At 48.0% G+C, this 23,987-nt stretch overlaps 1 protein-coding gene across 11 annotated transcripts in view; it reads right to left on the bottom strand.

Annotated features, from left to right (window-relative positions):
- adgrb3 (adhesion G protein-coupled receptor B3) overlaps positions 1–23,987 on the bottom strand; it is a 1,156,404-nt gene that overhangs the window by 837,283 nt on the left and 295,134 nt on the right. For 7 of the 11 annotated variants that reach the window (XM_072498355.1, XM_072498358.1, XM_072498361.1 and 4 more), the window contains exon 3: positions 5,716–5,793. The exons of the other annotated variants lie outside the window; for them this stretch is intronic. In XM_072498355.1, the coding sequence (XP_072354456.1) occupies positions 5,716–5,793 (78 nt within the window). The remainder of the gene's footprint in view (positions 1–5,715; positions 5,794–23,987) is intronic. 11 annotated transcript variants of the gene reach the window in all.

The raw sequence follows: 23,987 nt of genomic DNA, 5'->3' as shown, positions 1-23,987 counted from the left end.
ACAAGAAAAAGTATGAAATGCCTGCGAACCGCTCCGCGCAGGCGCACCACGAGAGAAGGTAGGAAACGGCCGAAAACCGTATCGCACATGCGCGAAGAACCACGGAACGTCATGACGGTGACGCAATGACGTGCACAAATTGTGGAAACGCCCACTTTAGAAAAAAATGCCCTGCAACTGGAAAACACTGTCTCAACTGCGGGAAACGTAATCATTATGCTGCCCAGTGCAGATCTGCACCTCAATTCAGAAATCAAAAACCGCTCTTATAGCAGAGTCGCATCAAAATATTGCAATTTCAAACGGATGAGTCTGATCAAGGTCGTGCAACGGATCCAGACGAGGAATATCTGGATAAACAATTCCAAGTGGGAATCATCACCAAATTTGAAACCTCCGCACAGAACACTTTGCAAGTGAAGTCAATCCATGCCATTGACGCTGAAGCTGAATATAACACAGTGTTGACTGCAAACAACTGCCCCATTAAGTTCAAATTGACACAGATGCCTCCGCTAACCTGATCTCGAAGCTCAACTTTACGAAGATCAAGAACGCTCCCCAAATCCTTCCAGCTGCCTGTCAACTCCAGGACTACAATGACAACGCGATCTCCTCACTGGGATCATGCCATTTAGCTGTATCCAACAAAGACACGGAGGCGAGCCTGAGGTTTGAGATTGTTCAACCTGACAAGTCATCGCTGTTAGGTGCGCAAGCCTGCAAGTAACGGAACCTCATTCGAAGAGTCCACACCATGACGTCTTCTCATCACGCTCTCCAGACGGAATACTGTAACAATACCCAGATGTCTTCAGCAGCATGGGCACACTTCCATATCAATATCAGATTCTGCTGCGTGCTGATGTGAAACCAATGGTTCACCCACCCAGTAGAATGCCCGCTCCCCTGAGGGAACGGTTAAAATCAGAACTTGCGAGTCTTCAGAAGAAAGGCATCATCTCCAAAGCCACTGAACCAACTGACTGGGTCAGTTCGATGATGTGCGCCAAAAAGCCCTCGGGGGACCTAAGAATCTGCATCAATCCCAAGGATCTCAACAAAAACATCATGAGGGAACACTACCCGATCCCAAAAAGAGAAGAGATCACAAGCGAAATGGCAGACACGCATTTCTTTACCAAGCTAGATGCATCCCAAGGATTCTGGAAAATCCAACTAGAAGAATCCAGCAGAAAGCTCTGCACCTTCAACACGCCTTTCGGCAAATTCTGCTACAATGAATGCCATTTGGGATCATCTCGGCATCTGAAATCTTCCACCGCATCATGGAACAGATGATGGAAGGGATAGACGGAGTTCGTGTCTACGTAGATGATGTTATCATCTGGTCCTCGACTCCAGAGGAATCTGTGTTGCGACTGAAGCGGGTATTCAGATGCATACAAGAGCATGGCCTCAAGTTAAACAGATCCAAATGCAGCTTCGGAATGTCCACGCTCAAGTTCCCGGGTGGCCAGATATCGGAACACGGTGTACGCCCCAACACGGACAAGATAAAGGCCATTGAAGTGATGAAGGTCCCCGAGGACAAGAAAGCGGTACTTTGTTTCCTTAGAATGGTGAATTTTTTAGGCAAATTTATCCCAAATTTGGTCACGCACACCACGTCTCTACAACAACTGCTTAAGAAGTCCACCTCTTTCGATTGGAAGACAGAACATCAGAACGGGTGGTTGGAGTTGAAGGCAAAGCTCACCACTGCACCCGTTTTAGCGTTCTATGACCCTGATCGTGAAACCAAGATGTCGACTGACGCCAGTCAGGATGGCATTGGAGCAGTGTTGTTGCAGAAAGATAACACCTCGTCATGGGCCCCAATAGCATATGCATCACATGCAATGGCACCGACAGAGACTCGGTACGCTCAAATTGAAAAGGAGTGTCTAGGCCTTCTCACAAGCATTTTGAAATTTCATGATTACGTCTACGGCCTACCAACATTCACCGTTGAAACAGACCGCAGACCTCTGGTACACACCATACAGAAGAACCTTAATGACATGACTCCTCGGCTACAGCAAACTCTACTTAAACTTAGAAGGTATGACTTCAATCTTATATACGCCTGGCAAGTTACTAGAATTAGATCAGCAGAGTGTCGAACTCATTTATCTAGTTGTTGGTACTGAATAAATCCTTTCAACTTACTTCAAGGACTGAAGTGTCTTTCAACGTCGTCTATGGTCAGTAGCAACTTAAGTTAATCAACCAGTATAACGTAACAATGAGTTCCAACATAGGCCATGACTTCAGGCTTCTATTCTTACCATTCCCAAATATTTCCTAACACTTTTCCACATTTGATCCGCAATCTGACACTTTGAAAGGCACCAGAGAAAATAAGGACGTACTCATCAGTCTTGCTAATGATCTTCCTTTGGTCCAAAAGCTTCCTCCGACTGCCTCTGCCCAGGTCCTCCTTGCCTGTCAGTGTCTGGCCATCTCGTTTTGCTTCCATACAGCAGTAATCTTACAACTCTGGACGAAAGAGCTTCCAGGAACTATTCGGCCTAGTGAGTCTGCACTGGCCCTCAGAAAGAGGACCCCACGCCTCCACTCATCCCCACTTAATCTTTTGGACATTATTGGACAACTTAACATGGCCAGTCCACCTACCCTGCAAATATTTGGACTGTGGGAGTTTTGTAAGGGCCACGAAGAATCCAGCAAGAGTTTTAAGGATACAAAATAATAACGTTTATTTACTGTAACAATATATATATAACAGTAGCAGTAACTTCCCTTGCTACCTTCTCCTTCCTGCTGGTTCCTGAACTGGCCAGCTTATTTATACTAGGAGTTTCTCCGCCCCCCTCATTGGGGAAGTTCATACTCCCATAGGATTATGGGATAGTCATTAGTCCCCAGCCAATCGTAAGTAGGCAGGATATAACATCCCTCCCCCCCAAAGTCCAAGGAATCCCATCCTCGTCGCCAGTTTTGTAAGGGCCACGAAGAATCCAGCATGAGTTTTAAGGATACAAAATAATAACGTTTATTTACTATAACAATATATATATAACAGTAGCAGTAACTTCCCTTGCTACCTTCTCCTTCCTGCTGGTTCCTGAACTGGCCAGCTTATTTATACTAGGAGTTTTTCCGCCCCCCCCTCATTGGGGAAGTTCATACTCCCATAGGATTGTGGGATAGTCATTAGTCCCCAGCCAATCGTAAGTAGGCAGGTTATAACAGGGAGGAAACCGGAGTATCCGCAAGAAACCCACGCAGACACGGGGAGAATGTGCAAACTCCACACAGACAGTCTCGCGAGGCTGGAATCGAACCCAGGACCCTGGAGCTGTGAGGCAACAGTGCTAACCACTGTGCCACCCTCATTCACTTCCCTTCCAGAAGGGATCTAGCATCCGCGGTAGCTTCTGATCGGGCACCGCATGTTGTAACAACCTTCCGTGCGGAAAGGAAAATTTCTCCTAACCTCTCCCTTTGTTCAGAAAATGATTTATTTTTTCAAATTTATGGACTCAACATATCGAGTCACCAAGCAGTGGAACAATCGGCTTTATCAAAACCTCTCCTAACTTTGAAACCGTCCATCAGGTGTCGTTTCAACCTTCTTCATTCCAATGAAAATTTTTGTTTGTATGTCGCCGATTCTGATTTACATTGCCTTCCCTCATGCTCTCCATTTATATTCACTTTAGATCTCACAGTACTCTCCTTCTTAATAGACAGCAGCCTTTGGGCTCAAAATTAGTACAGAAATCAGGCTTTTTTTTAAGCCCCTCTGATTGGGGGCTTTTTTTTAAGCCCCTCTGTTACAACCAGGGGGCTAGGGCAATATTTCTCCCTGCATTCCCAAATTGCTTTCATTCTGGTGTGTAGGAGGGCACTCAGTGAATCTGCACAGATGCTATTGTGTGCAGTCAGAGCAGTTTATGAATCATGGGAGGCATTGAAAGTAAGCAATGTAATGCTTAAATAATCCTTAAACAACTCGTAGAATTGCGTCTAACAAAGTCTATTAACATTTGAGGCTGGCCATGGGAATGAATCATTGACGGGCAACGCACATAACTTCTGATCTATTGTAATAGACAAAGCAGTTTCACAGTCTGCACAAGGAGTTATTTGGTATCTGAGAAAATGTTTTCCTTCATACAAGCAGTCACGCAGTCTTGGAACCCCATGATTACTTGTCCGCAGTGTTTCGGGTCAGAATTATGGCATGGTGCTAGTCACCAATTGCTGAACAATGGGTAAAGGAGTGAACCACAATCAAAGGAGACTGGGCCAATTGAATTTGCCACATGCCCCAGTTGAACCAACGGTAAATACCACAAAGTGTCAGGTAATATGGAGAACGGGGTGGCGCCATTTTAACTGAAATCATAGCTGGATTGAATTGGCCAATTCTACAGCCTGCCCTATGTTGGCTTGAGCAGAGAGTAAAATCAGGTGGTGTATAAAAGCAACATTTCACCCAGACCCGTCAGTTTTCTGCTGGGTGTGAGGCTAAAATTGCGCTCTATGTTATTGTACGCTTAAGGGTTTGGCCCATGCCATCACACTCCTGACTTGTGCCTTGTGGATGGTGGACTGGCTTTGGGGAGTCAGGAGGTGTGTTACGTCCTGCAGGATTCCCAGCCTTTGACCTGCTCTGGTAGCCATAGTATTTATATGGCTGGTCCAGTTCAATTTCTAGTCAATGGTCACCCCCAGGATGTTGATTGTGGGGGATTCAGCGTTGGCAATACGATTGAATGTCAAGGGACGATGGTTAGATCCTCTCTTGCAGGAGATGGTTATTGCCTGGCACTTGTGTAGCATGAATTTTACTTGCCACTTCTCAGCCCAAGCCTGGATATTGTCCAGGTCTTGATGCTTTTGGACATGGATTGCTTCAGTGTCTGAGGAGTCGTGAATGGTGCTGAACATGGTGTAATCATCAGGCAACATCACCACTTCTGACCTTAAGATGGAGGATAGGTTACTTAAATGAGTAAACAAATCTTAATTGAACAACAGCAAATGGCTGGAAAAATCAGCTTTAATGGATTTCCATTGACTTTGCAAAAGTTTTATTCGGACAACGTTCGAGAAAGATTCAGTTGTCCAATAAACAGAAATGTTTTTAAGCCTATTACAGTTAGTCCCAGACTATTTCTGACCTGGGTGATTTGGAATCCCAGAGAAGTGCATGGATATCTGTACTTCTGGTCTTCTATTATGGAAAAATACTAAGTGCTGATTGAAGAACTGCATTTTCAAATGACAGCTGAATGTTTGGGATTATTTTCGAAGACCAGTATCATGCACCTCCTCCAGCCAGTGGAAGACAGGGAAAACAGAGAGGTGTCACATGATGTAGAGAGCAATCCAAATGAGATCTCCTAGGGGAGGTGCCCAATGGAGATCCCCCTGGAGCTCCTAGAGGAGCCGTAAGGCTGAGGAAAAAACTTCTTGTGGAGATGTGTAGCTAAACCCAGCCAGAACTGCTTGGCACAGTCGACAATGCTTACTGCCCTGTGCCAATGGAAGCCAAGGTGATCACCAATATCAATTTGTCTGCAGGAATGCTAACATCCCGGACATTGAGTGAAGGTGCCCCAGAATTCAGCAGAAGCTTGGCCATCGCATGCCACCAGTTCCTCTGTCTCCTCCTGGTTGGTGCCACACCCATTGCTCTTCCATCCTCCTTCCTATATCTATGTTCTGAGGCATCTGTACCTGAGTTGCTGCTTGGCATCATAGCGAAAGGGGAACGGAGAGTGTTCTGGGTAATGAGGTGCTTCCGACCACTCAAACCTGCAAAGAGAGAACAGAAACATCTAGTGAGCTTTTCCTGCAGCTCAATTGACCCGAGCCTTTAGCGTAACAGTAAATTAGGAAAAGTAATCACGGGACGTCACAATTGGTAGCATGAATATGGTACACACATGATGGGTTGAAGTTCACTCCCAACTTCTCATTTGGTCGAGTTCATACAGGTTCGCTTCCTACACCAAATGGATAAAACATCTTCAGTGTGCCTCCACCACTGCCTGTCGCCACACTTCCATTCCTTGTCTTTAAAGAAAGCATCAGGTCACATTATAACATGGCTAATTAATCATTTGGCAATTCCCTGATATGTTAACTCTGGCATTCGAGTGGCACTAGTTATTTTACATCCAAGTAAAATTCTTATGTTTACTATATGGGTATCGACTATTGGAGAAAAGCGTACGATCAGTTTTAATGGCCCATACCTATGTGACATTTCAGTACAGAGGTTATTGCTGGACCTAGGAGCAGTTGTAGGCTGTTCAGCCATTGGGGCAGCATGGCAGCACAGTGGTTAATACTGTTGCTTCACAGCACCGGGGTCCCAGGCTCGATTCCCGGCTTGGGTCGCTGTCTGTGCGGAGTCTGCACGGTCTCCCTGTGTCTGCATGGGTTTCCTCCGGTTGCGCCTGTTTCCTCCCACAAGTCCCGAAAGACACGCTTGTTAGGTAAATTGGCCATTCTGAATTCTCCCTCCGTGTACTCAGAAGCTGTACGAACAGGTGCCGGAGTGTGGCGATTAGATGATTTTTGCAGTAACTTTATTGCAGTGTTAATGTAAGCCTACTTGTGACAATAAAGATTATTATTAATTGTCGCCTGCTCCGCTATTCGATGAGATTCATGGCTGATCTGGATGTGGTCTCAACTCCACTTCTCTGTCTCTAGGTTTGGCCTCTATGCCTATATGCCATATAGGCCTATTTGGCCTATACGGATTCTATGGGTTTGGTCTGTATGCATTGGAGTTTACAAGAATGAAAGGTGACCTTATTAAAAGGGATAAGATCATGAGAGGATTTGATTGGGTAGTGACCGGGAGGGGAGAGGGAAATGTTTCCTCTTGTTTTCTTTTCTTTTAGAACTGATGGGTGGCGCAGTAACACAGTGGTTAGCACTGCTACATCACAACACCAGGGATCCGTGTTTAATTCTGTCTGTGTGGAGTTTGCAATTTATCCCCGTGGCTATGTGGGTTTCCTCCGGGTGCTCTAGTTTCCTCCCACAGTCCGAAGATGTCCAGGTGTCTCTCAGTGTCTCCCAATTCCTCTCAGTGTCCAAATGTTAGGTGGGGTTACAGGGATAGGCCTGAGAAATGGGCATAGGTAGAGTGCTCCTTTGGAGGGTCGGTGCTAACCCGATGGGCTGAATGGCCTCCTCCCGCACTATAGATGTTCTATGATTCAATAAAACTGCACACAGTACTCCAGATGTGGTCTTACCGAGGTCCTGTACAGCTGTACTAAAACTTCCCTACTTTTATATTTAATTCCCCTTGCAATAAAAAGCAACATTCCAGTTGTCTCCCGAGTCACTTGCTATACCTGCAGACCAACATTTTGCGATTCAAATCCTTCTGTACTACTGGCTTTGCAATCTCATCTGTCCATTTAAATAGGATACTCATTTTTCTATTCTTCCTGCCAAAGTTCCTATTTTCCCACATTATACTCCATTGGTGGGATTTAGCGAGCGTGTTAGCCATGGGCGCAAACCCCATCATAGCTGCAAAATATAGCAAGAGGCCAAAAATGGGATTTGCGGTGGCGAGAATTCTGACCTTCCCGGGCCCTCCCCGATGATATGATGAGGTTCACATCTAGGAAGGAGGCGAACCTGATTTGCTTCAATTTGAATGGACTATAATGTAGTCAGCAAGGTTAAAGTTGAATCTTCAGCCCTCATTGAATCTTCCCACCCAACAGACGTGATGTCACCCGGGCGCTACTGGCTTTTAAAAATGGGAACCAGGCTCCATGGCCTCCGAGGGGGAGGAAGGAGGCGAACCTCCCTCTCCACATAGCTTCAGGGAGTCCATGAGGACAGTGCTCGATGTCTAGCTCCAAAGTGGGTGGGGGGAGTTCAAGGGTGTTAGGGTTGTGAAGGTCTGGGGCTCAGGATCGATGGTGGTGGTCGTGGTGGTGGTGGGGGGGGGGGGGGGGGGGGGGGGGGGGTGTCACGGCTGGTATATGTAGCCTTGAAGCCTGCTGCCCGCTGCCTAAGTCATTTAAACATTTTTGAGAACACTGTGTCAGACTGCTGCCTGTGTTGTTAGGAAAGTTTAATGAGCGCTGAGTTAGTGAGCTGTTAATGCCATGGGGGTGTGGGGCACCCGTAGGTGCGGGGCTCATGAGGTGGGGGGAAGGGTGTGATTAGACTAGAGGAAGTGGGCCTCAGGTGCTGGGTGAATAAGACCACAAAGAGAAGGCAACACGATGCCCAGCATTTGGGGGGGTGGGGGGAACCTGGGGGGTGGGGGGCAGCAACGAACATCCTTTAAAAATTAATGGAGCGGCTATTGAAGAGTCCTAGGTTTAAAGTCCTAAAGTTTAAAGAGCTGACACCAATGAGATGTCAGGATGATGCAGCCTGAATAAGAAGGGTGCCTTTTAGTCTTGTCTATCTCTGAACATTCCTGAGAGTTATGCTCGCCAAACTAATTTTCCGCCATGAGTTAACCCTTAACACTGTCAGCTCCCCACATTCTCAAAGTCAAGGAAAGGGGTGATAACTCATGGTTCAAGGATAAATGCTTGAGTGCCTAGAACCGAGAGGGACTGTGTCTACATAAGTGTCGGACCCCAGTGCCTGCCATTGAGGATCTATTAGCCCTCAAAGTGGACAGAACCATCCAGTTGACCCTGCCCATGAGGGACGGGCGACAATTACAACATCTTGTCAGAATGCCTACTGAGATTAATGTGGAGATGCCGGCGTTGGACTGGGGTGAGCACAGTACGAAGTCTTACAACACCAGGTTAAAGTCCAACAGGTTTGTTTCGATGTCACTAGCTTTCGGAGCGCTGCTCCTTCCTCAGGTGAATGAAGAGGTATGTTCCAGAAACACATATATAGACAAATTCAAAGATGCCAAACAATGCTTGGAATGCGAGCATTAGCAGGTCATTAAATCTTTACAGATCCAGAGATGGGGTAACCCCAGGTTAAAGAGGTGTGAATTGCATCAAGCCAGGACAGTTGGTAGGATTTTGCAGGCCAGATGGTGGGGGATGAATGTAATGTGACATGAATCCCAGGTCCCGGTTGAGGCCGCACTCATGTGTGCGGAACTTGGCTATAAGTTTTTGCTCGGATCTTTAACCTGGTGTTGTAAGACTTCGTACTGTACTGAGATTAAGATAGGGGACAACCAGACGGGAGGTCAGAGGTGACTCTGAAGGGGCGGGATCATTGACTGGGCCGGTTAAGCAATGGAGATGGAAGGGAGCCTGAGATGTGAGTGAGTGGTAACTGCCAGATAATGTGTAGGACTGGCTGTTTCGGGACGGAGGACAATGGGTGAGGGGAGGTACTGGAGTTAAGCGGCCGAGACACCAACCTGACTGTCCCTCTCTCTCATCCCTCGCAGCATACTAATCAAAATCAGTATGGAACTAGTGGAGCTGGCAATTCTGCTAATTAGAGTGCTGGAGGATGGAGGATAGGCAGGATTAAGGGTTCACATGAGTAGATGGCCTCATCGTTTTCCGCCTTACACTATAGAAACCATTTTGCCCGACAGTTCAAGAAACTCACATCCCCCGGCCGAAGATCGTGCACACCCCTTTGCGACCACAGGAGGGGGGTCGCAGTACACCTTAGCCACCAGGGTCCTGCGCCTGGGGGTCCCTTGTGCCTGCTAATCAGAAAATGCAAGGGGATGATGACAACTCGCAGTGAGAAAAGCTCTGTGATGCTCCTCAGCTGTTGCTTATGTTGGACTCCTGCCTGTCTGGTACCAGCATGCTGACTCCCCAGCTCATGTGCGAGTGAGGTTAGGCTCATATCTCTTTGCCACAGTGTACTAAACGGAGATTAGGGGCGAGGGTCTAGAACTCATGGATTAATGCCTGATACCTTTCAGGAATTATGCTATTTTCACTTTGACTGGGCCTAAACATTTGCCTGACTTTGAGGGCGTGTGAGAAGAGCTGTGTCCAGATGGGGTGAAGTGCTATGGAATGAGAGTGAAGAACAAGAGTTTTTAATGTAGTAGTATGTGCATTTGTAATATGGGATAAAGACTTCCAGCCATCTGTGCTTAACTTCATTTAGTCCCACTCTGTGTTCTTACAATTCCTTCGCCTTCTGAACTAAGTCTTGGTGTACTCCCAGGCACACTGCTGCCTTTCATGCCCTATTGTCTGAGATGCCCTAGGCAGGCATCCTCTGGAGGACCCTGAACTGTACAGCCCCAACTTACTCTCGGGACGCACTGGTATTGCTGCATCACCCATTCCCCCTTTGTGCGCCGGCCTCAGGAAGGGAGGATTCAGAAGGGCTGGTCACTGCCAGGCTCTACTGGGCGGGAGGCCCTGGGAGGCATTTCAACATTTCCTCCTTCCTCCGGGTGCTCATGGGTCCCTGGGTTATTCATGGGATAAAGGGGCAGCTGGACTGAGCTCCAGAAGCCTCAACGTCATCTGGCGCTGCCAGTCCGGGAGGCCCTCAGTTGTCCAGATCATGGTGTGGAACCCCTCAGCCATGGTCCTCAGACACAGAGCCGTGCCTCAGAGCTCAGATCTGATGTCTTGCCCCTGGCTTTCCTGTGCAGCTGTCACCCTGGCAGTTTGGCCTGAGTGCCACACATCGCCAGCAACATCTCCTGGGACAGGAGGCTTTGGGGCTCCTCCATTCAGCCTTGCAGTTGCAGGAGTCTCACTGACAACCCCTCCTGGTATTCCCCGCTCTGCCTTTGCCTCTCAAGCAGCTGAGGGATGATGTGTCCAGAGGCACGGTATCTGGCTGGAGCACAGCTGCATCCTGGGATCCAGCAGACCACCAAATGTCCGAATCCTGGGACGATGCTGCCTCCACCCAAGGTGCATCTGAATATTTGTGGTGCTCACCAGAAAGTGGCCAAGGCGCCTGCCTGGCAGGTTCGCCCACCGAGGTGTATGTCTCTGCGATGGTGGATGGTGCGGGTGATAGCTGTGACGCATCATCCATGTCCTCCGAGAACTACTCCAAGGTGCTTTTGAGAGTGGGTGGTGGGGCACTGCTGGTTGATGGGCCAGGCTCTTTGGCTGATGTTCCTGAAAAGCAAGGGACATGGTCTTAGTACATGGCCTGGTCTAGGGTTTGCATAACATAGAACTCACTTGTGACTGATCATCTGGATGAAGGTGCAGAGGCTCCTCACTTTCCTCCTGCAGGCCAACATTGCTCTCAATCAAGGCCTGCTCCTCCCCTGTGAGCTCCATGGCTCTCTCTTTGAATGGAGTCGGGATCCTCTGCTCAGGAATCCCACCGCCCATTTTCTCTCTCCCTCTCTCCGGTTGTGAGCTCTCTTCTCCTGCAGGATCACAAAAGGGGATAATGTGAGATGGACACCTGTTGGGTCAGAGGTATTGGTGGACTCTGCACCTAAGCAGGAAGGGGTTCTGTTGGAGGATGATGTGGGGAAGCAGCAAGGTGGTGGCTTGTGGGTTCAAGGTGACATTCTGGAAGTGACAGAATGGTGGAGTGCCAAAGGAAGACGGGCAGAACTTACCCTTGCTGATTGTAATAGGTCATTCGTCTTTCTCCAGCACTGCATGCCCGTCCTCTTGGTCAGGCGGTTGGCACGGACCAGTTCTGCCACCGTCTCCCAGGTGGGATTTGTTACCTTACTGGAGGGCCTCCTGCCAACCTGAGGGTATATTGTTGCCCTTCTCTCTTCCACGGCATCAAGCATACGAGTGAGGGCCCCCTCCGTAAATCGAGGAACAGGTTTCCCAGCTGCCATCCTCTTGGTTGAATCAGATCATGTGCTGTGGAGCTGCTTAAATGGAGCAGCCTCTTGATTGAAGGGCTCGGATGACTCCCAGGGCGGGTGAATCAGGTTCTCCCTGCCTCAAGTACACCATTTTTCACATGGGGAAAAAAACGTCTTTCAAAGTGCCGTGCTGCCGGGGCCTCCGGGAATCGCACCGAGTTTCTTGTCGAAAATTACACTTTGCCATTTTTGCGGAAAATCACGTGTCAGACCTTTGCTCACTCACTTAATCTGTCTACATCGCTTTATAGTCTCTTCTCTTAACAACTTAGTTTCCTACCTATTTTGGTGTTATCAGCAAATTTAGCTACAATACAGATCCCCTTCACCTAAGTCATTGATATAGGTTGTAAATAGTTGAAGCCCCATCATTGATACCTGTGGCACTCCAACTTGCCAACTTCAAAAAGACCTATTTATTCCTACTCTTTGCTTTCAGTTAGCTAACCAATCCTTTATCCATGTCAACGTGTTACCCTCCCTGCACCAAGTGTGCTTATCTTCTATAATAACGTACAATGAGGCACCTTATCAAATACCTTTTGGATATCCAAGTACACCACATCTACGGGTTCCCCTTCATACACCATGCTTATTACTCCCTCAAAAAACACCAATAAATTAGTTAGGATGTGGAGATGCCGGCGTTGGACTGGGGTGGGCACACAACACCAGGTTAAAGTCCAACAGGTTTGTTTCGAATCACGAGCTTTCGGAGCGTAGCTCCTTCATCAGGTGAATCTTACCCTTGAACTGAATCGCTTGCTGAGTCATTTCACCTGAGGAAGGAGCTGCGCTCCGAAAGCTAGTGATTCGAATCAAACCTGTTGGAAATTAGTTAAGGATGATTTCTCATTCACAAAACCATGTTGAGTCTGCCGGATTTCGTTATGCTTTTCCTCACTATAACCTGCTATAAGCTCCTTAATTATTCGGTGGCAGATGTTAGGGCTAACTGCCCTGCTTTTTGTTTCCCTCCTTTCTTGATTAAAGGTGTCATGTTAGCTATTTTTGAACCCACTGGGACCTTTCCAGAATTTAATAAATTTAAATAATTTATTCTTTCATGGGATGTGGGTGTTGCTGGCTAGCCGAGCATTTGTTGCCCAGTCCTAATTATGCTTGAACTGAATGGCTTGCTGAGCCATTTCAGAGGGCAGTTCAGAGTCAACCACATTACTGTTAATCTGGAACTACATGTCGGTCAGAGCATGTAAGTATGGTGGATTTCCTTCCATAAAGGACATGAGTGAACCAGATTTGTTTCCATGACAATCAATGGTAGTTATCATGGTCATCATTGTTGAAGCTACCTTTATATTCATCGAATTGAATTTAAATTCCACCAGCTGCCATGGTGGGATTTGAACCCGTGTCCCCAGAGCATTAGCCTGGATATCTGGGTTACAAGTCCAGTGACATTACCACTACGCCACCATCTCCCACCATTATAGCCAAGACATCCACTATCTGTGCAGTAACCTCATTAAGACCCGAGGATGCAGGCCAGCATGTCCTGGAGACTTGGCAGCCTTTAGGTCTAATAGTTTCCCCAGCACCTTTTCCCTGGTATTGGTGATTGTTTCAAATTCCTCCCTCCCTTTCACCTCTTAATTTCAAGTATATTTGAGAAGTTTTCTACTGTGAAGATAGACTCAAATTACTTATTCAATGCCTCCACCATTTCCTTGTTTTTCATTATCAATTCCCCAGACTCACTCTCTGGAGGACAAACATTAGCTTTAGTTACTTTTTTCCTATTTAAATACTTGCAGAATCTATTGTGACAAGTCTGCAGACCATATGGGTATCAGGCCGCACATTAGTTGCTTTGAATTCCTGATATGTGTCCCTGATTCACTGAATTCTACAATTTACCACGCTACCTCTTTGGAACTCAGGACTTTCTTTTAAGGAGGGCACTCTCCTTTCCGACCCTGCTTGGTATTGGATCTGCCATGCTGCAAAACAAGGGAATATTTGAGAGAGGAGGTCGACAACCTCAACTGGGATCCTGTTTCCTTGCGCCACCCCTGCCAGGACAATGCTTCTTCCTCACCCTTGACTCGCTGATAGCAATGTGCGGATGGGAGCTATGTGGGGTCGGGTTCCTTGGTGGATTGACGTTTTGTAGAAAACCTTTAACATAATAGCAACCTGGCGGCACGGTGGTGTAGTGGTTATCACTGCTGCCTCATGACGCTGAGGACCCAGGTTTGATACCGACCCCAGGTCACTGTCCGTGTGGAGTTTGCACATTCTCCCCCTGTCTGCATGGGTCTCACCCTCAAAACCCAAAGATGAGCAGGCTAGGTGGATTAGACACGCTAAATTGCCCCATAATTGGAAACAAAACAATAAAAGTTGAATTTAAAAAACATAAGGCAACCTAGGAAGCAGATGTAAGGGGTAGCAAGTCCTGGGAAGACTAGACCGACCTCAAGGATGATAGAATGCTTCCTCTCCTTCCAATTAGACGTAGCACTTGCCTGCTTAACCGTTAGTTCTGAACCCAGTTTTCATTGGGAACTTTGCTTTCATTTCAGAGTGCTTCTGCCTTTTTCACATACCCTAACCTCACTCTTTTCAAACACACCCTGCCAGTTTCCCTGGAGTGACAGCATTGACCTGCCCTGCAGCACATCCACAGTCTTCTACTCTCACAGTGGCAGGGTCCTTCCTGGCAGCAGGAATCTCACCGGGAGCCCAGCCAAAGGTCTGAAACATGCTGCTCATGAAGTTATGGTGGCTGAGTGTCACACTGAATATCATTAAAGATATTCTCTTGGTCAATCCCTCATGATTCAAGAAGCTGGATCATCTACCCGAGACAAGCTTTCCCATGATCTTCGCCTGTGAAGAACCTGCCACCATGTGATGAATGTTTAAATTTCAGATGTATTGTATTATATGTATTTGGTGCAGTGAGGGGTAAAAGCCTGGGTGAGTGTGTGTGTGTGAGACTGCTGCAGTCATGTTTTCAAAGAATGTGGGTTTGAAAGGTTGGGAGTTGGGTGCAATTAAACCATTGTAAAAAACTTGGGCGAATGGAATTTTGCTTTGATATTGGGAATTCCCTGTGGAGTTATTTTGATTACAGCTTGGTAAGATGATGTCATTGGGTGGAGCTAAGGCATGAGGCATTCTGAGAAAGCAGGTCAGTTCTGATCTGAATTAAGCTATGTCCAGAAGTGAAGCAGTTTTGCTCTCACTACAGTTCAGTTAAAATAGATTAACATGCTTTAAAGCAATGCAGACATATCTGAGGACAAGGGGAAGCTGAGAAATATCTTCAAGACAGACAGACAGAATTTCTGCATGGGTTTGACAGGAGTCAGATCTTGACTTTAGAATAATGTGAAAAGGTCTCACTTTCTCAAAGGACATCTTTGTAAAGGAAGTATTCCTATGTGCCATTGGTAGTTAAAGTGGATTTAGAGCTGAGATGTTTTTCCCTTGTTTAAGTGGGAATAAAAATAACAGTTAAATGTATTGTTTCACTGTGTTGAGTAATATTGTTTAAGGGGTACATGTAAGCTATCTTCCGGTGTGATGTTAAAGACTTCAATACTGTGTTAGTAATAAAGTTTGTTTTAATATACGTGGGGCTGGATTCTCCATTCAGAGGCTATGTCCCCATGCCGGTGTGGGAGCAGTGGCGTTTTACGACCGAAAATTCGGCATAAAATAGCCACCGATCCCCGTTAGGCTGAGGGCTACCAGCAAGACAGCGTGGAGCACCCGGCTGTAGCTGCCGATAAGGCCTGGAGAATTGCCGGGTCCGTGGCTGCGCATGCGCATGGTGGCAGCCTGCAGCGGTCGCGCCATGCAACATGGCGCCGGTCGCTTGGGGAATCGGCCTGCAAAATAGTGCCCCCCTTTGGCCGGCTTGTGCACCTGTCCACCTCCCAACAGTCCCCCATGCCCGCGGATCGGCCCTCCCCTGACTGTGGTGGCGCTGGACTGAGTCCGCAGCCACCACGCCGAGTTCCCGACGGATGAGACCACAGTCGACCGACGCCATCGTGAACTCGGCTGGTCGGGGGCGGAGCATCGGGTGGGACTCAGGCAACATCCTGAGGCCGACGGTACGGCGTGCAATGGATTTTGGAAGGGGAGGAGCATCAAGAAAGTGGCGCCGCCCCCAATTTGGTCGGAAACAGGCATTCTCCAGCCGATCGACGAACGTGATTTCGGCATCACTGACCGGAGAATCCCGCTCATACCCTATTTCTTCGTGCAATCACTTCCGGAGCGAACTATCCTTTCCTCACAATCTTACAAAATTAAAATAAAATATTGGCGTATCCCAGCCACTGTCAGGTTCTGGTCTGGGATTCTGATAATCAGCATCATCAGTTTTGGAAGCTACCCTATTGTTTTTGAGCTTTATTTAGTCTCCTCACTTTCATGAGGTTCATATCCGATACGGACTGTGACATTCTGTTCTGCTGTTGAGCTAGAGTTAGGGTCATAGGGCTTCGGAGCAGGAGTCAGCCATTTAGGTCCTTCGAGCCTGCTTCCCCATGCGAAAAGATCGTGGCTGATCTGATTGTGGTCTCAACCCCACTTTCCTCTCTGCGCCCACCCTGATAACCCTTGAATCCCCTGTCTGTCAATAATCTATCTAACTGGGCCTTGAATGAGTTCAATAATGCACATCCTCTGCTGTCTGGGGAAGAGAATTCTATAGACAAACGGCCCTCTGAGAGAAAAAGAAAATCTCCTCATCTCTGTACTGGAACTGGATGCTACCTGTGTTTAGCATGCTGTACTGCAACCTAGCTTGTAATCGTTGCACACTTCAGGATTCCTGTGTGTCCTGTTTGCAAAATGCCTCATGCGACATCTTTATTCAATCTTTCGAACAAGATTCATGATTCTTGAGAGTGGGAGACATGAGTTATTAATAACAATAATAATTAGTGTCACAAGTAGGCTTTCATTAACACTGCAATGAATGAAAATCCTCTAGTCACCACACCATGGCGCCTGTTCAGATACACTGAGGCAAAATTCAGAATGTCCAATTCTCCCTTTCGGGAGTTGTGGGAGGAAACCGGAGCACCCGAAGGAAACCCACGCAGAATATGGGGAGAATGTGCAGACTCCGCACAGACAGTGATCGCCAAGCCAGGAATCGAACCTGGGACCCTGGCGCTGTGAAGCAACAGAGCTAAACGCTGTGCTACCGTGCTGACTGAGAAAATGAAGATGAAAGGTAGCAATTGATGTCTCTTTTTCTAATATCCTGGGCTTTCGAATATTTGTGTGAAGGAAGCGAAGTAAAACTTCCCAGAATATTTTCCAATCGGCCTTCGATTTCTTTTTCCGCCATAAGTTTGTTTGTGGAGAGGGCCTGAAGTGGCTACTGGAACACGTGTATTGTGTCATGGATAGTGTGTGGAATTGATTCCTGACGTCTGTGATGCTGGTCGTTTTCTGTTATTTTGGTATGATATCTTTCTCAATGGGCGTTGCAGAAGACTTAAAAATGCCTCACTTCCACAATCAACAGTTCTCACATATTGAGATTCGAGGCTACGCCATGACACTGGGCCTCTGCAGTGATCTATGTTTGATTGCGTTAAATTTAGTTCCCAGGGAATGAACCTCACAGCAGGATTGCAGACAAGAATTCAATTTCAGTTGCAATATTTCATTGGCTGCGAAGCGTTTTGAGAGACAGTGAAAGACGCAATATCAATGCAAGTCCTTTTCTTTCATTCAGACGTTTGTACTGTGTCCTTCAGAAGAAGGGACCGAGTTTGGCATTCCAGTAGTCATTCACACACATTGGCACAGGGCCAAGTGTTGAATTGAATTCAACAGGGATACTGCCAGGTTAAGCTAATGGATTCTGCTCTGCGAAGTGGGTGGCGGATAGAGGGGCACTGTATTGAGAGAGCTGTGAAAGCTGAGGGGGTTGGGCAGGTGGGAGGTGGGGGATCCAGGCTGGGAAGAGGTGTAAGGGGGATGGAACATGAGAAAGGAAATTAATTTAAGTCAAGGTGATTTGGTCAGCTGATGACGCTTTGTATGGCTGTTATTTTTATATTATCTTGCAATGATAATTTGTATCGCTAGAAATAAATGGTTGGCATTCCTGAACCGTAGAAGATATCTCCAGGAGATCTAAATCTGTAAAAACAGTAAAGAGGCAGCTATGGAGGCAGTTTAAGTCGAATGGAGTGCTCATGTGTGTGTTTGTATTAATAATTACATTCATAAAGTGTAAACAGTATTTGAAACTATATCTCAAAGTTTATGAGGTGGTACATCCCAAATTGAAATAGCAAAGCCTCCTCAAATGAAACCAGTGATGAGCAGGAGTCCTGACCATGATTACAAACTAGGCTGCAGTACCACATCCTAGACACAGATGGCAACCAGTTCCAATACAACTCAGTCTTGCTCAACAGAAGAAAAGAATGCCACAGTTCCTGTCAGATAGGAACCACGGGCGCGATTCTCCGCTCCCGCGCCGGTTGGGAGAATCGCCTGGCGCGCCATTTTTCCCCGCGGCGCCAGTCCGACGCCCTCCCGCGATGCACCCAAGCGGCGGGAACGGCCCAGTCGAGATCTGCGCGGCGCAGGCCGGAGAATCGCCCGGGTCACCCAAAATGGCGATTCTCCGCTACACCCGCTATTCTCCGGCCCGGATGGGCCAAGCGGCCTGGCCAAAATAACGACTTCCTGCCAGCGCCATCCACACCTGGGGCGGAATTCTCCGGAAACGGCGCGATGTCCGCCGACTGCCGCCCAAAACGGCGCAAATCAGTCGGGCATCGCGCCGCCCCAAAGGTGCGGAATGCTCCGCATCTTTGGGGGCCGAGCCCCAACCTTAAGGGGCTAGGTCGGCGCCGGACGAATTTCCGCCCTGCCAGCTGGCGGAAAACACCTTTGTTGCCCCGCCAGCTGGCGCGGAAATGACATCTCCGGGCGGCGCATGCGCGGGAGTGTTAGCGGCCGCTGACGGCATTCCCGTGCATGCGCATTGGAGGGAGTCTCTTCTGCCTCCGCCATGGTGGAGACGGTGGTGCAGGCGGAAGGGAAAGAGTGCCCCCATGGCACAGGCCCACCCGCGGATCGGTGGGCCCCGATCGCGGGCCAGGCCACCGTGGGGGCACCCCCCGGGGCCAGATCACCCCGTGCCCCCCCCAGGACCCCGGAGCCTGCCTGCGCCACCTTGTCCCGCCGGTAAGGTAGGTGGTTTAATCTACGCCGGCGGGACAGGCATTTTAGCGGCGGGACTTCGGCCCATCCGGGCTGGAGAATCGCGCGGGGGGGGCCGCCAACCGGCGCAGCGCGATTCCCGCCCCCGCCGAATATCCGGTGCCGGAGACTTCGGCAACCGGCAGGGGCGGGATTCACGCCAGCCCCCGGCGATTCTCCGACCCGGCGGGGGGTCAGAGAATCTCGCCCCTGGTCGCTGCCGGCGGGAACAGCGCTGGAACGCTGGGGGGGGGGCAGCCTGTGGGGGGGGGGGGCGAGGGGGGTTCTTTCACCGGGGTTGCACTCAAAAGGGGTCTGGCCCGCGATCGGTGCCCACCGATCGGCGGGCCGGCCATTCTGAAGGAGGACCTCCTTTTCTCCGCCGCCCCGCAAGATCCATCCGACATTTTCTTGCGGGTCGGCCTCGGGGAGGACGGCAACCACGCATGCGTGGGTGACACCAGTTAGGCGGTGGATGACACGGCGCCGCTTTTATGCGGCGCCAATGCCCGGCACGCACTGACGACGCTGCTTTAGCGACACGCCCCCCGAGTTTCTCGCGGCCCCGATCCAAGCCCATTTTCGGGCCCTGAATTGGTCGAGATCGGAGCCGTTTTGTGCCTTCGTGAACCTCGATAGCGTTCACGACGGCGTGGGCACTTAGTCGCGGGAGCGGAGAATCGCGCCCCACATGCCTGGCAGGAAACTGTGACTAAAGCTCCAAAACAATAGGGTGTCTTCAAAATCAGATGATGGTGGCAGGTCATGGGAAGATTTGGTTCTGGTGGATGACATGGTGACTAAAAATGCCAATTCTTGATTTGGAGGCTCTGGAGAATTTGGGACTCAGGAAATCCTGGTTTATGGGAGCTCTGCTATAAGCAGACTTCTATTCTCTGCACCTTTCCTCAGCGGCCTCGCATCCTTTTGTTTCAAATTTGTAAGTTGCTTTCCTGGTTTTTGCATGCCAGCTGTCTTTGTCAGCAGCCTCCTGTTCCCCGTTGACCAATGTCAGCTGGTCTTTGAAGCATTGGTTGCAGAGCATAAAGCACTGTGTTTAGCATTCTGGAATCCTCCATGCGTGGCACACAACCCTATCCACCACAAGTGATATTGCAAGGGAATGCATTCAATGCTGCGTAAGGTGGCTCGCTTGAGGACTTCTTTGTCTGTGATGTAGCCCTGCCACCTGATGTTTGTGATAAGTCAAAGGCAGCATTGATTAAGTGCTCCAATAGTCACAGTTGATTTCTGTACAGAACCCATGTATTGATCCATACAAGATGGCTGTGATGACAACCTTCAGCGAGGCTAGAGATGCATAATAAATAAGACCATAAGAAATAGGAACAAGGTAGACCGTTCGGCCCTTCAATTCTGCTCCACCATTCAATAGGATCATGGCTGATTCGACATTCCTCACGTCCATTTTTCTGCCCATTGCCCATAATCATTGATTCCCTTACTGATCAAGCATCTATCTACCTCAGCCTTGAATATACACAAGGACTTTGACCCCATAGCTCACTGTGGTAAGGAGTTCCAAAGACTTTCCTCCTCATCTCAGCTTAAATTGGCACCTCTTTATTCTGAGATATGCCCTCTGGTCCCAGACTCTCCCCTGAGGGGAGTTTCACCAAACACACTCGAGAGGCAGCCAAAGGAGCTGTTGGCCTTGGACTGCTGATTATCCATGTCTTTGTGAACAGTGGCATCATGGGAGATCATGCTACCTAGGTAAATTAACTCTTCCATTGCGTTGAGGTTTCTGCTGTCAATGCTGACCTGTGATGCATTGTAATTTCCTCCAACTAACAACGCGAGTAGTAGCAGAAGCTTTGTATCCACCTCTTGGAGCACAGGGAGCCTCTCCAGTTTGTTCCAGCTTCCAATTAGATCATGGCTGATCTGTGCTTCACCTCCATTTCCCTGCCTTTTCCCACATACCTGAGGCAGCAAAAATCTATCGACCTCAACCTTGAAAGTTCCAGTCGTCCTAACGTCTTTTTGTCTCCATAGTGTGTCCGACTCCTCCAATGAGTTGAGACTCAGCTTGAATTTCCTCATTCAGCAAGAGTCACAATAACCGGGCAACAGGCACAGTGATGCATACGATGCAAGAACCTAGAATCATTGCATTTAACCTGGGCAGCATGTGGCGCAGTGGTTAGCACTAGGACTGCGGCACTGAGGACCCGGGTTCGAATCCTGGCCCTAGGTCACTGTCCGTGTGGAGTTTGCACATTCTCCCCATGTCTGCGTGGGTTTCACCCCCACAGCCCAAAGATGTGCAGGTTAGGTGGATTGGCCACGCTAAATTGCCCCTTAATTGGAAAAAAATAATAATTGGGTACTCTAAATGTTTTTTTTAAATCATTGCATTTAACATCCATCACTGCATTTATCACAAGCAAATTACTGCAGATATTGGAAATTTAAAAAAAAATAGAAAATGCTTGGAAAGAGGCAGCAAATAAGACAGGCTCAGTGGAGAGAGGAACACAGAGCGAATTTTAGCATCAGTGTTATCTTAACTCAAACTTGCATAATGGTTTAGAATCGTAATGATCCGGCATCTTAAATTGACACATGGTTTAGAGTTGAACTCAATATGATAATTCTGTATTCTAATTCAATGCTTGTGTAATAGCCTCCTCCACTTTATTTCAGATTACACACCGTGGAATGGGGTCTTGGATTAGATGTCTGGCTGTATTGCAGTACCTCGCTCCCTCGGAATCAGCACATTTCAAAAGTGGGTTGATAATAGCCTGCATTGGCTTCAGCAGCGGACGCAGCGACATGTGAGAAAGACCCTGCAGCAGGGATGTCAGTGAATGAAAACTGCAGACAGATCAACTACTCGTAAACACAGCCACGATCTCAACTGTAAATTGTAGTCGGGTATTAGAGCGCCAAATGCTAATGTTTATCAGAGGGACACACTCTTTCGTAAGCAAGCAGATTGTGTCAGTCCCAGGGGGGTGGAATCATGAATCTGCCGAATGAACCAAGTGCTCCATATGGTTCCTATGAAGAGTTGTGGTTTGCATTTCCAGGGTTAATGCAGGTTCACTGAACGCAATTCTTCAAAACAGAAGCTGCTTATGCATCTCATTTACACTGTCCAAAGGGCTATTTTTGGTTGACAATATTATTGACTGTTCCTGCTTCCAGGCTTGTGTGGCAATAAGCTACTGCAAATGGATGAGCACCGAATGCCCTTTGATGCCTCAGCGAAACCCCCTTTCCAAATGGGCTGAGGTCATCCAATGTGCATAGTGAGACCAGCGGGGTATGAAAGGGGAAGGATTTACATGTCTTGGGTTTTTTTTTCTCCTTCTTCTCTGCCTCTGATGTGGTGGGGGGGTGGGGTGGGGGGTGGTGTTGAACAAACTGGAGAGGCCGAACGGCCTCTCCCGCTTCCTATGCTCCAAGAGGTGGATACAAAGCTTCTGCTACTACTCGTGTTATTCGTTGGAGGAAATTACAATGCATCACAGGTCAGCATTGACAGCAGAAACCTCAATGCAATGGAAGAGTTAATTTACCTAGGTAGCATGATCTCCCATGATGCCACTGTTCACAAAGACATGGATAATCAGCAGTCCAAGGCCAACAGCTCCTTTGGCTGCCTCTCGAGTGTGGTTGGTGAAACGTGTTGAACCACGAGCTTGGCAAAGAAAAGGAAAACCTGTTGAGGGTTCTTCACGTGTTGCAACAACCCATCAGGTCAGAGTTTGTTCCTCTGGAAAATTGCAAAGAGAAGCGAAATATATTTAGCGTCCCTCTGAAAGGAAAATGAAGAACCAGTTGGCAGAGAAGACTCCGCAATCGTTCAACATTCCAGGAGGGAGCCCAGAGCAACAGGAAACAGACTGAAGAGTTGAAGAAGTGGCTGAATGAAAAAGAGGAGGCACTGAACGGAAAAGCTGTCAAACATTCCAAGTTGCGAGTGGGTAGTGAAGCCTCGGGAAGCGCAATTACAGAACTGAAACAAGTTAAGACTTCGCCGGAGACAGGCCGAGCCAACGGTGAAGGCAAATCGAAGGACAAAGACAAAGATCTGATGCAGACAGAGAAAGAAAGGGCAGAAATCAGGTCAGACCATGTAAATCCAATACTGAAGCATGAGGCAGAGGAAGGAAAAAACGCTGAGCGAAACAAAAAGATTCATAAGCTTGCAAAACGATTTGAAAATAAAACAGCAAAACAAATGCTTGACTGAGATTTTGAGACAAGTGGAAATGAAGGTTCCATATGCGAAACTGCAATGTCCAGAAAGAACATGGCGGACATCACAGAGAAATAAACTTTGAGTCCATTCCAGGAATGAACGGAATGTGTATTCCCCTCGGAAGGAACGGGACAAACCCACAGTGTCCGAAAAAAGCAGATGGATTGTTAACAAGCCATTTATTGGATGCGGAGTCTTCTGTTTGCAATTTTCTGGAGGAATAAACTCTGACCTGAGGGGTTGTTGCAATGCCTGAAGATGCACCATAGAAAGCATTCTTTCTGGTTGTATCACAGCTTGGTATGGATCCTACGCTGCCCAAGACCGCAGGAAACTACAAAAGGTTGTGAATGTAGCTCAATCCATCACGCAAACCAGCCTCCCATCCATCGACTCTCTGTACAATTCCCGCTGCCTCGGAAAGGCAGCCAGCATAATTAAGGACCCCACGCACCCCGGACATACTCTCTTCCACCTTCTTCCGTCAGGAAAAAGATACCAAAGTTTGAGGTCACGTACCAACCGACTCAAGAACAGCTTCTTCCCTACTGCCATCAGACTTTGGAATGGACCTACCTCGTATTAAGTTGATCTTTTCTCTACACCTTGCTATAACTGTAACATTATATTCTGCAGCCTCTCCTTCCTTCCATATGTACGGTATGCATTGCCTGTGTATCATGCAAGAAACAATACTTTTCACTGTCTACTAATACATGTAACAATAATAAATCAAATCAAATCAAA

Source organism: Scyliorhinus torazame, chromosome 4 (genome assembly GCF_047496885.1).
Source record: "Scyliorhinus torazame isolate Kashiwa2021f chromosome 4, sScyTor2.1, whole genome shotgun sequence".
Classification (NCBI taxonomy): Eukaryota; Metazoa; Chordata; class Chondrichthyes; order Carcharhiniformes; family Scyliorhinidae; genus Scyliorhinus; species Scyliorhinus torazame.
Note: the sequence above shows the minus strand (reverse complement) of the source record. Positions and strands in the feature narration are given on the sequence as shown.